Genomic DNA, 15,857 nt, shown 5'->3' on the forward strand with positions numbered 1-15,857 from the left:
AAGGCAAAACTGAAATCTATTTTAGAAAGGACACCCCCCCCCCCCACACACACCCCAGCAGTCCCCCAGAGATTTGGATTCACAGAGACAAATCGAAAAAGGAAATCAAAACGGCTGAAGTATGGCATAAGGCAGCCCAAAAAGAGAGCATGCAGAGCAGACAGAAGAGCCGAGGCTGTGGCTTGCATGGAGGAAGAGGTAGGAGCAGCAAAGGACCCCCCCTCAGAAAGACCACCTCATCCTCTGTGAGCTAAGAGCCTCGTCCAGGTTCACACTCTCAGATGACATCGCCCACATTGCTCGTCAACGGAGAATTCCCCTGACAACACCCAGATTGTGGGGCTAGAGAGGGCAACTATTCTCTTTTTATTGGGGAAGGATTGTGTGATTGAAGCTTCTTGTCCCTAAAAGAGGAGCGGTAGAGGTGCAAGCCTCCATTTTACATGTCTAGCAGCTCTTCCTGCCTCTTATCTCTGCTGTGCCTCTGGGTGCGCAAAGACATCAGAACTCAAAATTGCTATCTGGTTTCAGGGGTTTTCTGCTAAGGCTGACTTAGCTAATTACCACAAGAGTGTGCATGAGGGCTCAGCCAACATCAGACAAGAGTTGCATGCTCTGAGGGAAGCTACACCTCTTGCAGAAGGGATCTCATCCATTCTGCAGTGACCGAGGAGTGGGGGAGGGGAGTGTCTCTCCAGAGCTGTCTCAACCATTCTAGAAGTGTGGTGTCTCTTCAGGGTAAAGTTATCAGATGTCCGGATTTTTCCGGACACGTACAGATGACTTTTCAAAACCCAGCTTCCACCTTGGGACCGTGTTGGGAGGGATCTGTGTATGCACAGATGCATAATGGTGACGTCAAGTGCATGCATGCAAAGTGATCGCATTGCACCCGCGAAGATGCCCTCTCAACGCAGTCCCGAGGATGAGAACGGGTTGAGGGACAGGGCATAACAGGGCGGGGCTGAGAGCAGGGCTATAGGTCCAGATTTAACCGGCGTCAAATCTGGTAACCCTACTCGGGACATTCTCACCCATTCTGCTGTCCCTAAGGAGTTGATGCTTCAGGGCGGGAGGGAGAGGGGTTACTTTCTCAGCTGTTTTGGGGCGGGAGGGGGGGGCTCAGGACACTGCTCCGCTGGTGCTTCGGGTTGAGTGGGAGGTGGGGTTTGCGGCGCAGGACTGCCGCCGCTTGTCATTCTTCAGGGCTTGAGTGAGGGGCGGCTCAGGAGTGCTGGCGCTTCAGGGGTCATTTTTTAAAAACTGGCAATTTTTTTGCCGCTTGGTTGAGAGTGCCAGTTAACTGAGATTCTACTGTACTTAGTAGCTTGATCGTATCCCCCTTAGTCCTAGTATTTTTGGAAAGCGTAAACAAGCAATTCACATAGATCTACCCTTTCCACTCCACTCAGTACTTTATAGACCTCTTATCATATCACACCTGAGCCATCTCTTCTCCAAGCTGAAGAGCCGTAGCCACTTTAGCCTTTCCGGTCGCCCTTCTCTGTACCTTTTCCAATTCTGCTATATCTTTTTCGAGTTACGCAACCAGAATTGTATACAATATTCAAGGCGTGGCCTACCATAGAGTGATACAAGGGCATTATAACATTTTCATCTTTGTTTTCCATTCCTTTCCCGTTAATGCCTAATATTCTATTTGTTTTCTTAGCCACCGCACATCGAGTTGAGGGTTTCAACAAACCCTCAACGGTGACACCTAGATCCTTTTCCTGGGCAATGACTCCTAACAGTAGCCGCACTTTGGGTTCCTCTTTCCCGCATGCATCACTTCGCACTTGCCCACATTAGATGTCATCTGCTATTCTGATGCCCAGTCTCACAAGATCCTCTTGCAATTCTTCACAATCCTCTTGCAATTTCACAACTTTGTGTCATCAGCAAATTTAATTATCTTACTAGTTATTCCAAAGTTGTGAAAAATACTTTAAAAAGTAGCGGTCTCAGCACAGACCCCTGGGGAACTCAACTATTTACTTTTCTCCATTGAGAATATTGGCCATTTAAACCTACTCTCTGTTTTCTGTCTTTCAACCAGTTCTTAATCCATAATAGGGCATTACCTCCTATCCCTCGACTTTCTAATTTCCTAAGAAGTTTTTCATGAAGTAATTTGTCAAATGCCTTTTGGAAATCCAAATATACAATATCAGCCAGCTCACTTTTATCCACATGTTCATTCACCTCTTCAAAGAAATGCAGTAGATTGGTGAGGCAAGATTTCCCTTAACTAAATCCATTTTGGCTTTCTCTCATTAATCCATGCTTATGTATATGTTTTGTAATTTTGTTCTTTATAATAGTCTCTACCATTTTGTCCAGTATCAACGTCAGACTCACCGGTCTATTATTTCCCAGATCACCTCTGGAATCCTTTAAAAAATTTGTGTCACGTTGGCCACCCTCCAGTCTTCTGGAACTATGCTGGATTTTGAAGATACATTACAAATTACTAACAATAGCTCTGCAAGTTAATTTTTCAGTTCTATCAGCATTCTGGGATGTGAACCATCCGGTCCAGCAAATTACTCTTCAATCTGTCAAATTGACCCATTACATCTTCCAGTGTTATACAGATTTGTTTAAGTTTCTCTGGTTCATCAGAATTGAATACCATTTCTGGCACCGGCAACTCCCCTACATCTTTCTCTGTAAAGACTGAAGCAAAGAATTAATTTTGTCTCTCCGCTACGGCCTTGTCTTCTCATATGTTCTTACGAGAGCCCCTTTTACCTCTAGCAAGCCAACCGATTCTCTTTCCAGCTTCTTGCTTTTAATATACCTAAAAAAGTTTTTACTGTGTGTTTTTGCTTCCAGTGCAATCTTCTTTTTAAGGTCTCCTCCTTTCTCCAATGATTGAGGAGTGGGGGTTGGGAGGTGGGGATATCTCCAGGGCTGTCTCATCCATTCTGCAGTGCCTTAGAATTAAGGAAGGAGGTGTCTCTCCAGGGCATATTGAGGGAGAAAGGGGTCTCTCTAGGGCTGTCATCTATTCTGCAGTGCCTGAGGAGTGTGTGGGGGTGGAGGGGAGTCTCTATAGGGCAATCTCTTCTGCAGTGACTGAGGGAGGGTTGTCTCCAGGGCTGTCTCAGCCCTAGAGAGAGCCATCTCCCACCTCGACTCCTCAGGCGTTGCAGAATGGGTGTCTCATCTTTTCTGCAGTGCCTGAGGGTTAAGGACTGGAAATGTTTCTTCAGGGCTCTCAAACACACTCCTCGGGAACTGTCTCTCCAAGGCTGTCTCATCTCATCCTTTCTGCAGTGACTGAGGGGGGGGGGGGTATCTCCAGAATCGCCTCTTCTCTCACACTGATCATATCTGTACAGGAGAAACAGGATCTGGTCAAGGTGTCTCACCTGGTCACTTGAGTCCTAGTGCTGAAATCCAGAGCGCGCATGGACTGCAGAACCTCAACACATCCCATGTACTGTGGGGTCAGAGAATGAGAGAGGGATGGTGAGGAAAGGGACCCACAGCACCACAAGCACAGCCAGTACCAGGAATCCGATACCCCCCCCCCAATCCTGGTGTTCTGTCATATAATAAGTCTATAAAACGTACAAGCTGACATGGCGTGCACAACCATCACCTCCCCCCCCCAGCATATACATTACAAAAACTCAGGTCACATAACCATATATATTCAAAGCATCACCTGGGGGGCTTTTTTTTTTATTTTCAAAGAATTAAAACTTTCAAGCCAGTGAAGTAGTGCCCTATGAATCTTGGGGAAGGGGGAGGGGGGATGCAACAGCACAATTACATGATTGAAGGCCTGGAGAAGGCTGGGTCTTTCTTTGGAGTTTTGCTGTCCACCGAGTGCTCCTGCCCAGCTGAAACACGCAGCATCACTGCCGTTAATGACAGACAGGGATGGAGCCTTTAGCTCTTTGTTCAAAGTAGTAAGAGCGGGGGTCCAAGCAACATCTGAGTAGCAGCTACTCGCACATTTTTCTGGTATAAATAAGGACCTCCACATCTGTTTTGTTCTAGGTCAGGGGTCTCAAAGTCCCTCCTCAAGGGCCGCAATCCAGTCGGGTTTTCAGGATTTCCCCAATGAATATGCAGGAGATCCATGTGCACGCACTGCTTTCAATGCATATTCATTGGGGAAATCCTGAAAACCCGACTGGATTTCGACCCTCGAGGACCGGAGTTGCCCACCCCTGGGTTACACACTTCAAGCAGGGGTCCCCAAAGTCCCTCCTTGAGAGCCACAATCCAGTCGGGTTTTCAGGATTTCCCCAATGAATATGCAGGAGATCCATGTGCACGCACTGCTTTCAATGCATATTCATTGGGGAAATCCTGAAAACCCGACTGGATTTCGACCCTCGAGGACCGGAGTTGCCCACCCCTGGGTTACACACTTCAAGCAGGGGTCCCCAAAGTCCCTCCTTGAGAGCCACAATCCAGTCGGGTTTTCAGGATTTCCCCAATGAATATGCAGGAGATCCATGTGCACGCACTGCTTTCAATGCATATTCATTGGGGAAATCCTGAAAACCAGACTGGATTGCGGCCTTCGAGGACTGGAGTTGCCCACCCCTGGGTTACACACTTCAAGCAGGGGTCCCCAAAGTCCCTCCTTGAGAGCCACAATCCAGTCGGGTTTTCAGGATTTCCCCAATGAATATGCAGGAGATCCATGTGCACGCACTGCTTTCAATGCATATTCATTGGGGAAATCCTGAAAACCCGACTGGATTGCGGCCCTCGAGGAGGGACTTTGAGATCCCTGTTCTAGGTGCAACTGGGTCGGGCCAAAGCCAGACATAATACTCCCCAGATTTAAACCTCGGCTGCTTAATCTCCCTAGACTTGTCTTCCAAGCAGATACACAAATGGGGAAGTTTATTCTATTGCCCCTCTTCCCTGGTCACGAGAGCAGGATGTGTGAATCCCTGAGGTGACAATCTACCCGTATCCCATTAACTGCTCAGGAAAGATGCTGCAAGTTCCAATAGACAAGTTTTCTACAGCCAAACTTGTATTAGGGCCTGAAATCTGGGTAAAAGGGCAACATTTTCGCCACTAGTTCATGTCTCAAAAAGAATTCCCGCACCGACTGCCTGGAATCAGAAAGTCTGACTACCAGCATTCATTTTAGATAAAACGGGGTGACAGCCATGTTGGTCCACTTTAAAAGGTAATTGATATATTGTGATATATTGATATATTTCCTTGAAAATCAACCACCCTTGATTTGTGCTCCATTCTCTCTCCATAGCTGTGGGCTACTATCATGGTATTGTATATGCAATTAATGTTTTATTTCCTATTGGATATTGTTATGTTTGTTTATCAAAGAATTTTCATTTGATGTTAAATAAAGGTAAAGAAATAAAAAAAAAAAAAAGGTAACAAATAAAACAAAGCAAAATAAAGAGAGAAAAAAAGGGGCTTTTCTTTGACAGCTTGTCTAAAAACATATTACTTCTTTCCCTGCCAGGCCGGTATTTTCTGCATTATATTGTAAATGCTTTCTGTCTTTATTTGATTTTAAGGCCATTATTCTAATTTGTATTTTATCTGTATCCCATGTATTAGCTCACCTTGTTGTGAACCGCCTAGAACTTTTTCGGTATGGCGGTATAGAAGAATACAATTATTATTATTATATCTATTTAGCCCAATACAAAAATAACCACCTCTTATTTCTATGTATTCATTTAGAAATCTTGCCAACATGCACACACAAAATCAACCCAATAACCTAACAGACAAAAGAAGAAATAAACAATCAAGCAAATCACGATCACATTTTCGGGCATCTCTTGTTTCTGAAAGCAGCGTGCCATATCACGGAAACACCCCTCCCTAGTGTGGCTAGAGACTTTCCATGGCAGCTTTACCTGCACACAGAGCTCCCAGTTAGCAGGGCCTAAGAACGAGAGGGATGGGAGAAATTCAGCTTAAAAAAAAAACTGCCTCATCCCACCTTCTTGCTAATCTCTCTTATAAAACTTTCTTACAAAAAACAATACGTACTTAGAAGCCATCTAGCCTTGGTCAGGGCAAGAAATCTCACGACTGGAACAGCAGGGAGTGCTGTCGGGCAGGAATGAGGTGCACACAGGGGCCTCTGCGCTGGAATAGCTGGAGGTGCTGTGGGGCAGGAGTGAGGTGCACAGGCAGAAGCTGGGTGGGGAGGTTCTCGGAGCTGGAATAGCATGGGCAGCGCAGGGCAGGAGTGAGGTACACTGGCAGAGATGTGTGTGGGGGGGGGGTCTCCACTGGAATAGTAGGCGTCAGAGATTCACCGACACAGCTGTGTGTGGGTCTCAGACTTGAAATATGGATGGAGGAGAGGTTTTAAACTAGGGGTGAGGGGCAATTAGCTGAGTTGGGTATGGGGGAGGGGTGCCTCAGGACAGGACTGTCAGAGCTCCATGGCAAGTCCTTAATGCTGTTAACCCCTAATTTTCCTGAGTATTACTAGGTCTAAACAGGAAACATTTAGAAGAAAAAAAAAAAAAAAAAGAGGCAGGAAATGTTTTACTCACCCTGACGAGGTAGGTTACTCCAGGGCCCATAACTCTGTCGTCCTGGTGCAGCCACCCCCTGGTGGGCTTATTGACAAAACTGCCGTGTCTTGTCCATTCGTCACCCCCTAGCTGACCACCTTCCACTCGGGTCTTCTTCCCGCAGCTCAGCTTGTTCATATCCTGAGAGAAAACAGTGATAGTAGTGCCTGAGTCTGGGCTGGAGGAGGCTGTGGCGGCAGCCGCCACGGAGCCCGCAGGCTCTGCCATCTCATCGGGGCTCCCTGCATCCTTCCCACCCATAGAGAAAGCCCTTAGGTTCAGCAGATTGGCAGGGTTGGACAGCTTCAGATTAGCCATTTTTGGAAAGAAGGAACAGAGGGTAGTGGGGCTGTCCTCGGACTCGGGGGAGAGCTCCCCAATGGGCAGCATCGGGGTAAGGGAGGAAGAGGATGCTGAGCTGGGCAGGGACTGAGTCACCATTAGCTCCACTGTAGAGCTCAGGGGAGCCACCATGACATCGTCCAGAGAGGAGACGGATTCATTTCTTAGATGGTTATATTTGCTTTTCTGTAGCAGATCCATGGCGGTGGCTCTATAACCCTGCACAGGGCACTCGCAGACTGGGCCAGGAAGGCAAGGCCCTCTCATAGTCCGACCGGAGCAGGCTCAGCTTCCACAAGGCGGTATCCAGAGGGCATCAGAAACTAGCAGCAAGACCAAGAGGTCAGATGTGCTCATACTTTGTTTTCAGGAGAGAGCCCACAGAGCACAATCCAGCAAAGATGTCCTTAGGCAGAAACCCTTCTTCTCAGCCTCCCTCCCCCCCCCCTGCCCTGGACAGCCAAGAGGAAACCAGACCAGCTCCGTCAGGAGCTCGGAAGCCCTGCTGCTCGCTCCATCTTCCTGCAGTGAATGCCACGCCAAGATCATTTAGCACAGGCAGCAATCCCTGAGCAGACACAGCACGGAGGAGCTGGCAACCCTCATTTTTCCCATTTCACTGCAGTGTAGTCAGCTCGGAAAGATGGACCTTGTGCTCAATAGTCCCTTCTGAGAAAACCCTGGAACACAGCCCTGCCCCAAAGCTCACGACCCCGCCCACTCCCAGCACCGCCTGATCTGACAGCACTCAAGCAGCAGCAGATGGCAGGTAGGCTGGCACCACCCCGGGGCACTTTACTGGGACCGGTTTCCCCCAGAACGTACACGAATCCACAGCACCAAAGCTGTTCCCGATTCCAGGGCCTGCCCAGTCAGCCCACAGACCCTCCCCTGCTCTCTGCACATATCCAGATCCAGCACACATAGGTTTAAAGAGACAGAGGAGGGTCTCTGGCTGTTCCACGTTCAGATGCATAGCAAGGCTTTTTAGCCAGATGTTACTGGAGAATAGGAGGTGAGGGATAAAGCAATCCCTAACACTGGGTCCCATTTAGCTGCCATCTCCACCCTATCCCCTCTCAGCTCAGGTCCAGGCAGAGAACAGGGAGAGCTGGACTGACCTAAGGTACACTCAGCACTATCACTGCTGTGCCTTTACAGCTCCCCCTTTATAGATCCAGCTGCAAAACTACTGTGGCTCTCTGTTCTCTCCTCAGCAGCCATTCCCCAGAGGATGGAATCTACACCTGTGCTATATCCCCAGCATCTATTTCTTATTCTGGGAACCATTCCATGCCAAGCCGTTGAGGGTTTGGGAGGGGTTGGTTTGTTTTTAATCTCCTTCCGAGCCAATAGTTTAGCTGTTGATCGCAAACTGTATCAGACCAAAAAAGAAAGGGATCGCAAAAGTGTAAACTAAACAGAGCAAGCAAACAAATTCTTTGTCCCTATTCTTCAGGCTTTTGGTGCTATTTTGTTTGATTGCAAACTGTACAGCAGCACCATCATCTTGAAAAAAAAATGCTTCCCTTTCAGGAAGAAAATCTAAATCAGAACAAAAGGAAAGAAAGCAGGCCTGCCTCAATAACCTGTAATATATGGAATAGTATATTTTCCTGTCCTGAAGATCTGAAAGCATGTGGACTTCTCCAAAGGTACAAGCTGTTCCTATCAGATTTACAGACACCACCGATGTATACCCTCTTCTGGGCGGCATTATTTTCCCCATGTGCCTCCCTCTGCACTCATTCACTTGACATTTTCTCTCTCAGAACTCAGAGTTCTCCTGCAAATCCTCATAATCCACTTATGAATCAAGCTGGGAGCCGAGGCATTCTTCCAGAAATCATATACGAGTGCTCTGCATGGTACTGTGTACCATCACCACTGAACTTGTCTTCCGAGGGCATCAATGCCCCAGAAGTGTTCTGCAAGCCTGAATGAGAGGCCATCCTCCGAGTCAGCAGCTGGCACAAGGGTAGGCAAGCCAGCAGAGACAAGAGGGACTGGCAGCACTGGCCTGAATGATATGAGAGAGACTGTGCCAGAGACAACGGGGTTATAAGGCAGGAAGGAAGCAAAATCAAGATCATTTTAGAGCTCAGAAACAAAGAAAAATGAAGGCAGATAAAGACCATCTGGCCTATCTAGTCTGCCTATCCATGCCACCTACTCTGCCTTCCTCTCCTCTAAAATCAGGGAGTGCTAGATGCAAGACAGATTTTCCCCATTTGTGAGCTTCGGATCCAGCATCCTCTTTCCCTTATGGGTTCTGCTACCATTTGAATGGAGGAACTTTGAAAGGTATATCTCTCTACTTCTTTCTGCAGATAGGACCTCCCAATCTGTATCTGGCGGGTTCAAATCTCCCAACGGCATCTCCCCTTTTATTCCCAACTTTTGGATCTCTACAAGGAAAGGGGATGGGATTTGAAATACCAGCTTTCAGTGATTGCAAACAAAGCGGTTAACATATTAGCTATTATTTTGTAGCTGGGGCGACAAAAGACGTACGAGGAGAGACTGGAAGCCCTGAATATGTAGACCCTAGAAGAAAGGAGGAACAGGGGAGATACGATTCAGACGTTCAAATACTTGAAAGGTATTAATGTAGAACAAAATATTTTCCAGAGAAAGGAAAATGGTAAAACCAGAGGACATAATTTGAGGCTGAGGGGTGGGAGACTCAAGAGCAGTATAAGGAAACTCTTCTTTACGGAGAGGGTGGTGGGTGCCTGGAATGCGCTCCCAAGAGAGGTGGTGGAGAGGAAAACGGTGACGGAGTTCAGAAAAGCGTGGGATGAACACAGAGGATCTAGAATCAGAAAATAATAGTAAATATTGAAGTTCTGGGCAGACTTGCACGGTTTGTGTCTGTATATGGCCGTTTGGGGGAGGATGGGCTGGGGAAGGCCTCAATGGCTGGGAGGGTGTAGATGGGCTGGAGTGAGCTTTGAAGGAGACTTCAGTAGTTCGAACCTAAGAACAGTACCGGGCAGAGCTTTAGATTCTTGCCCAGAAATAGCTAAGGAGAAGAAGAAAAAAAACTCCAACAAATTTTTAGATTGAATCAGGTTAGGCAGACTAGATGGACCATTCAGGTCTTTATCTGCCGCCATCTACTATGCTACTATGTTTGCCCAGAGTCACAGGGAGCTGCAGTGGGAACTGAACCCAATTCCTCTGGTTCTCAGGCCACTGCACTAACTGTTTAAGCTGCAGGGTTTGGACAACCACTGTCCCCTATATTCCTAAATGGGACCAGATCTGAGCACCACATTCTGAACTAGGGGAAGAATGCACATTGTATTCACATATCACTGTTCATAAGGCTGGTAACAGCCTTAATAAATGAACAGTGTCTCTGGTTGCCAAAAATATGTACATGAAGGTCCCGTTTCCGGCTCATCTCCATATCCTCTGGAAGTTAACTTCTGTTTACTGACTGCTTGTCTGCTCTCCTGGGGGTTGCAACTTCCTCTACTGGTGCATCCAGAACACTCTCCAGTAGGACACACACAGAGGAAGTCTTGGGGGTCTTAACTCCTTCGGCCCCAGGAGAGGCTGCTGCAAAATGTCAGACTGACAGGAGCATTCTTCTGTTTAAAAACATTTAGAACCAGCATCCCCCCCCCCCCCCCGAAAACTTCCTTTCACTGCCACTGGTTCATTTCTTTTTCTGGTGCTCACCCCAGTAAGAATGGGCAACAGGTTTGTGACAGATGACGCAGGCCAGCCAACACCTAATGCTCCCTATGGTCGGACACTAGGCATTTTCAGCTCTGCTCAGAACAGTGGCATCCAGGGTTTAGAACACGGAAGACTGTCCGTGCCAAAAAGCATCATGACACCACGCCCCAAGGGCTTGCATAAAGAGGAAAGAAGAGAGACATGGCACCAGGATCTTATTGGCAAAATGGAGTAGGGGGAACAGCACTGTACCACTGCCACATTACAGCTGGGGCACACGGCCTTTTCAAGATGAAATCACTCGTTAAACTTCCTTGGCAGGGAGTGGAGAAGACAGGGCTCTCCTTGTGGCCTTGATCTAGAACCTGGCTGGTCTTGAGTGCCAGAAGGAACCAGCCACTACTTCAGTCTGGATCCAGGCTACCTGGAGTTGCCCCATATTACTCAGCCCACCCTGGGCTCATTCTGCACGGAGTAGACAGATGCAGAGCTCTCGAAAGCAAGTCTTCAACATCTCGTGTGAGCCACGGCTTCCTAATGGGTCTTTATTGCTATGCATAAAGCAGACTAACTCGACTTTATTTGTACTTTTGCAACGGAGAGACCGACAAAGCAAAGAATTTTGGATAAGATCGCTAAAACCACTGGATACCGAAACAGGATGCTGTTACAGAGATTCCAGTCTCAGCCCTCAGGGAAATGGAGCAGCTGGGAAAGGTTGCAAAATATTTTCAACAAATAGAAAAGACGTGTGGCTTAAAGAAGGGCAGAAACAAGAGAATTTTGAACCGTCAGAAGAGGAGTCTAATAACAAGTCGGAGACAAGAAAGTTCACAGTCCCCAACTCATATGGATGGCTCCTGCGGGTACTGGGCACACCTCAATTCCACAGCAGACACAGAGAAATATTTGCTTAGGTTCCGGCAATATATATACTGTATATTAATTCTGACCCATATAAATGACTCCTTTGCATGGAGCTTTTCCTAATGATAACTACATGCTTCTTGGCCCCATTCTCTCAGATTAGCCCAGTTGAACCAAGGAGAGCCCAGAGCACTTGCTGGAAGACAACGAGGGACTCGGTGTAGTTCACGCAGGTTCACACTCGCATCCCTATGGGTAGGGCACTAGCCGAGTCTCCCTTGGCAGTCAAACGTTATGCTTTAAGTGCTCCATCTGTACTCAAAGTAACCTACGACTCGGAGACCCGTGGGATTTCTCACAAGCACCTGCTACACACAAAAAAACCCCACGTACAGCATTATGAAGCAATGACAAGAGGCGAACAGTTTCAGAGGTCAACGATCTGCCCCTTGCTCTGTATGCTTTCTAGCAAATCACCATCTCCACTGCCAAAAGTACACCTTTCACCCAAGAGAAAACCCAAAGTGTAGGCACACCCTTCAATCAGCCACAGGAAAAAGAAGGCTTAGCCACCACCAAAGCCCCGCCACCGCATGCCTTGTGTTACTGCTTACCACATATTCCATCTCCGTGATTCGGAGGGATTGAAAGCAAAGGCCAAAAGTGCAAACTTGCTCTCTGTTGAATCAAACCTGCATTTCGGTAAGAAATGAGATGCATTAAGAGGGGCACCGGTTATTATTCCAACTACACATCCCCTCTGCTATTAACATACTGTATATACTCGAATATAAACCGAGATTTGGGAGTCTCGGATAATATTCGGATCATCGCCCACCCACCCGTCCCCCCTCCCAGACTTGTTGCAGGCCTCCACCGGGCCTGCCATGTGGCCTGGTGGGGTTGGATGAGAAAGGAGAGATCCCTCACGTTCCCTGTACCGGCAGACTCTGCCAATTTTTTTTTTTTTTACCTCCCTTCTGCCTCCCCTTGCGTACCTTTTTGAATCCCTGGTGGTCCAGTGCTGTGCCAGGCAGGAGCAAGCTTTCCACACTCCTGCCCCGTGCTGAACCCCTCGAGTTCTCATGGCCCAGCGGTATATTGGGCATGAGCAACCTTTCCTCGCTCCTGCCCAGTGCTCAGCTGCTTGCTGAATGGCTGCCCTGAGTTCTCGCGGGACTCATGAGCTGGCCAGGAGCGAAGAAAGGTCGCTCATGCCTGGTACACCACTGGGCCGCAAGAACTCGAGGCGGCCATTCAGGGAGGGGCTCAGCGCGAGGCAGGAGCACAGAACACTCGCTGATGCCCAGTACACCGCTGGACCACCAGGGATTCAAAAAGGTATGCGGGGGAGGTAAAAAAAAAAATTGGCCGAGTCGACCAGGACAGGAGACATGGTAAGCCGGAATAGGAGGGATCCCTCATGTCAAACGGCAGGCCCGGTAGAGGCCTGCAGGTCATTAGGAGAGGGGGGACAGGGTGGGGAGCCTGGCAGAGGAGGGAGTGAGAGAGGGGCAGCACACATGACTATCAACCCCTTCCCCTATCTTACATTTGAGTCAACCTTTTTTTCCTCCTTTTGGGGGGGAAAAAGGATACCTCATCTTATACACGAGTATATACGGCATTACACTATACTGCACTGGGACTGCAATGGAGAGGAAGGGATAGTACAAATTAGTAGCTGGACAGACTGGATAGGCCGTATGGTCTCTATTTGCTGGCAGTGCCTATGTTTCTATGTACAGAAGATCTCTGAGGGAGAGGAAGGGATTGCAGAGATTAATAGTTGGTGTGGATGGACAGGCCGAATGGTCTTTATCTGCCGTCAAGATCTATGCGAGTATCATATCTGTTTATGTGTGTTCGACTGTGCAGTTTTAATCTGTACTATATTGACAATATACCTATTACTATAATTCAATTAATCTATTTCCAAATTCCTCTCACTGTTCTAATTGTGTATTACACTGCCATTTGGTCAGTTTAATATTATTATGACTGTTCATGTAAGTTGTCTCTGTCAATCTAAACTTCTTGCACACTGCCTTGGGTGAATCTTTTCCTAAGGGTAGTTAATACATTAAACATAGCAGCTAATGACATTGAAAACAGAGGCTTCCAGTTCACGGCACTGATCAGCCACCTACACAAATCTAATACAGAGAATAAAACCCGGACTGCTTCAAAGCATAGTAGAATGGGAACTAAAAAATTTGCATCTCATTCAGGAAAGTGTGTGCATGGGGGATTGATAAATAAGGGTTCAGAGGTTAATCAATTGTTCTAACCTGATCATCATCTATCAATAAATCCAGTCACATGCCCCCCCCCCCCCCCACTTGATCTTAGAAAAAAAACGCTTTAGAGATGAAAATCAAAATTACATATGCAGAGACCAAGCCCAGCTCCATGGTCCATGATGAACTAAATGTCAAAAAGCCAATGGAAGAGGCCTGAATCCTCTCAGTCTCCAGCACTGAGCTGTGTAGAGACATCTCTACGGGCCTAGCAAAGATCCAACCAATGGAACTGAATAGATGAGAGACCTGCCTATCTGGCCCAGAAATCCTTTGCAATCATGAAAAACCTAAGACAAGTGCGAAAATTCTTAGACAAAACTCAATTCCGGATCCTAGTTCAAGCCCTAATGCTGGGTCTACTAGACTATTGTAACATTCTCTATCTCCCCTGCCCCGCGACCATGATTAAACAACTGCAAACAATCCAGAACACAGCCCTGAGGCTCATCTACTCTCTGAGAAAACATGACCACATCGCCGAGGCGTATCTCCACTCACACTGGCTACCAATTCAAGCAAGAATACAATTAAAGTTCTACTGTCTTCTATTTAAAACCATAAAAGGAAACAGCCCAATATACCTAAACAACTGTCTAATCCGAACCACCTCAACCAGACAAAGGAGAACCCATGCTCCATTCACATACCCCCCAATCAGAGAAGTCAAATGGATAAAAACTGTACAATGGCCTCCTGGCCACACAAACAGCGAGATTAGACCGCCAACTCTCTACTTTGCTGATAACGACCCCTGACTACAGAACATTTAGAAAAGAAATAAAAACCAGACTATTTTCAAAATCCCTGATACCCAACAATCGAAACCAACCTAACGCCTCCCCACTCTCTAAAACAACCTAAAGCCACAAGAACCACCTCATCTCTATGACCAAGTTGACTACTCCCTAACTATTCTATAATTCCTCTGGAAATGGCCAGATAGATCCTTTTTGTAATCCGCCTTGAACCGCAAGGTAACGGCGGAATAGAAATCACTAATGTAATGCTTCTTAGTTGCGACCCCAGGATGACCAGGTGAAGGTCTACCCTCCTCATGACATCATCATCTCTGCAGACTAAGGGCAGGGCTGCCACCAGTGGTGGGACATGCCCCTTCAAAAGTTCCTTCAGGTAGCTCAAGTTGCTTTTGGGGGAAAAGTGGCTAATATTCATGCTGAGTTTGGGCTGATTTAGCCTTTTAAACCCCATTCAACTTGTTCATTATTAGGACAGAGCTGGAAGGGGATTGACAATTGAGAATGTTTAAATTAATCTGTTGGGTTTGAAGAGTGTTTGTAATCTCCATGTTATGTGTCTTATTCCTGTTCTCTAATTTGGGAGGCAGGGGGTGTTGAATGTCAGACTGTGGCAGGAATTTATTGCTGGATTTTGTATGTATTATAATAAGAAATGTGCCTTATTGAATCCACCCAAACTTTGGGATTGGTCTAACGCACACGTTTCATATAAATAAAATTAATCAATCGTCAGCTTCAGTTCATTTAGTGCAGAGACTGCTTTCCAGATGAAATTAGGAGAGCAAAAGGTTTAAATCATGGCAAACCCAGCACAAAGATGAATTGAAAATCACTGCCACGCAGATAACCTAACTCTGAATATCCACAGACAGCCCCACATAACTTCAGAAAGTCTCCAGCTACATGCATTTCAATACTGGATCCTATAATTTTCAATATTTATTAATTGCCATTTAATGATTAGCATGTGTGTACACTATCTGCTCCTTGGCTTGAGGTAGACGGCATGCATTAACTATTAGGAAATGACCCTCTCAGTGTCTTATACTGAAACAGAATGACTTACGAGGCAGCTAAGTCTTCCCTTCATATAACATGCACCGAGAATGGACTGCCCTCCAGAAAAATACCAATAAAGCCAAGTTATAGCCATGCACACAGGAATGAAGGCACACGAGGAGCTAAGCTGTTAGCTACTCCTCGGGATAAAAGAAACTAATGTAATGTAATTAATGTGTCCTCTTCCCATGCTCTCTCCCACATCTACTGTGTCCCTGCCTACATGCGGAAACCTGTACACACATTCCTTCCATTCCAGCCCAGGAGGCAACCACAGATCTTGCACAGAC

At 46.9% G+C, this 15,857-nt stretch overlaps 1 protein-coding gene across 4 annotated transcripts in view; it reads right to left on the reverse strand.

The window, feature by feature from the left end:
- Positions 1-15,857, reverse strand: part of SHC1 (SHC adaptor protein 1) — a 38,815-nt gene that overhangs the window by 16,857 nt on the left and 6,101 nt on the right. The window contains exons 2-4 of one of the 4 annotated variants that reach the window (XM_033923906.1): positions 12,062-12,139; positions 6,528-6,689; positions 3,378-3,448 (exon numbers count right to left, since the gene is read on the reverse strand). In XM_033923906.1, coding sequence (XP_033779797.1) covers positions 3,378-3,448; positions 6,528-6,689; positions 12,062-12,073 — 245 coding nt within the window. In that variant the 5' untranslated portion in view covers positions 12,074-12,139. Of the gene's footprint in view, positions 1-3,377; positions 3,449-6,527; positions 9,412-12,061; positions 12,140-15,857 lie in introns of those variants that run through there. The other 3 variants (XM_033923907.1, XM_033923904.1, XM_033923905.1) reach the window with 3 other exon arrangements.

This window comes from Geotrypetes seraphini, chromosome 16, assembly GCF_902459505.1.
Source record: "Geotrypetes seraphini chromosome 16, aGeoSer1.1, whole genome shotgun sequence".
Taxonomy (NCBI): Eukaryota; Metazoa; Chordata; class Amphibia; order Gymnophiona; family Dermophiidae; genus Geotrypetes; species Geotrypetes seraphini.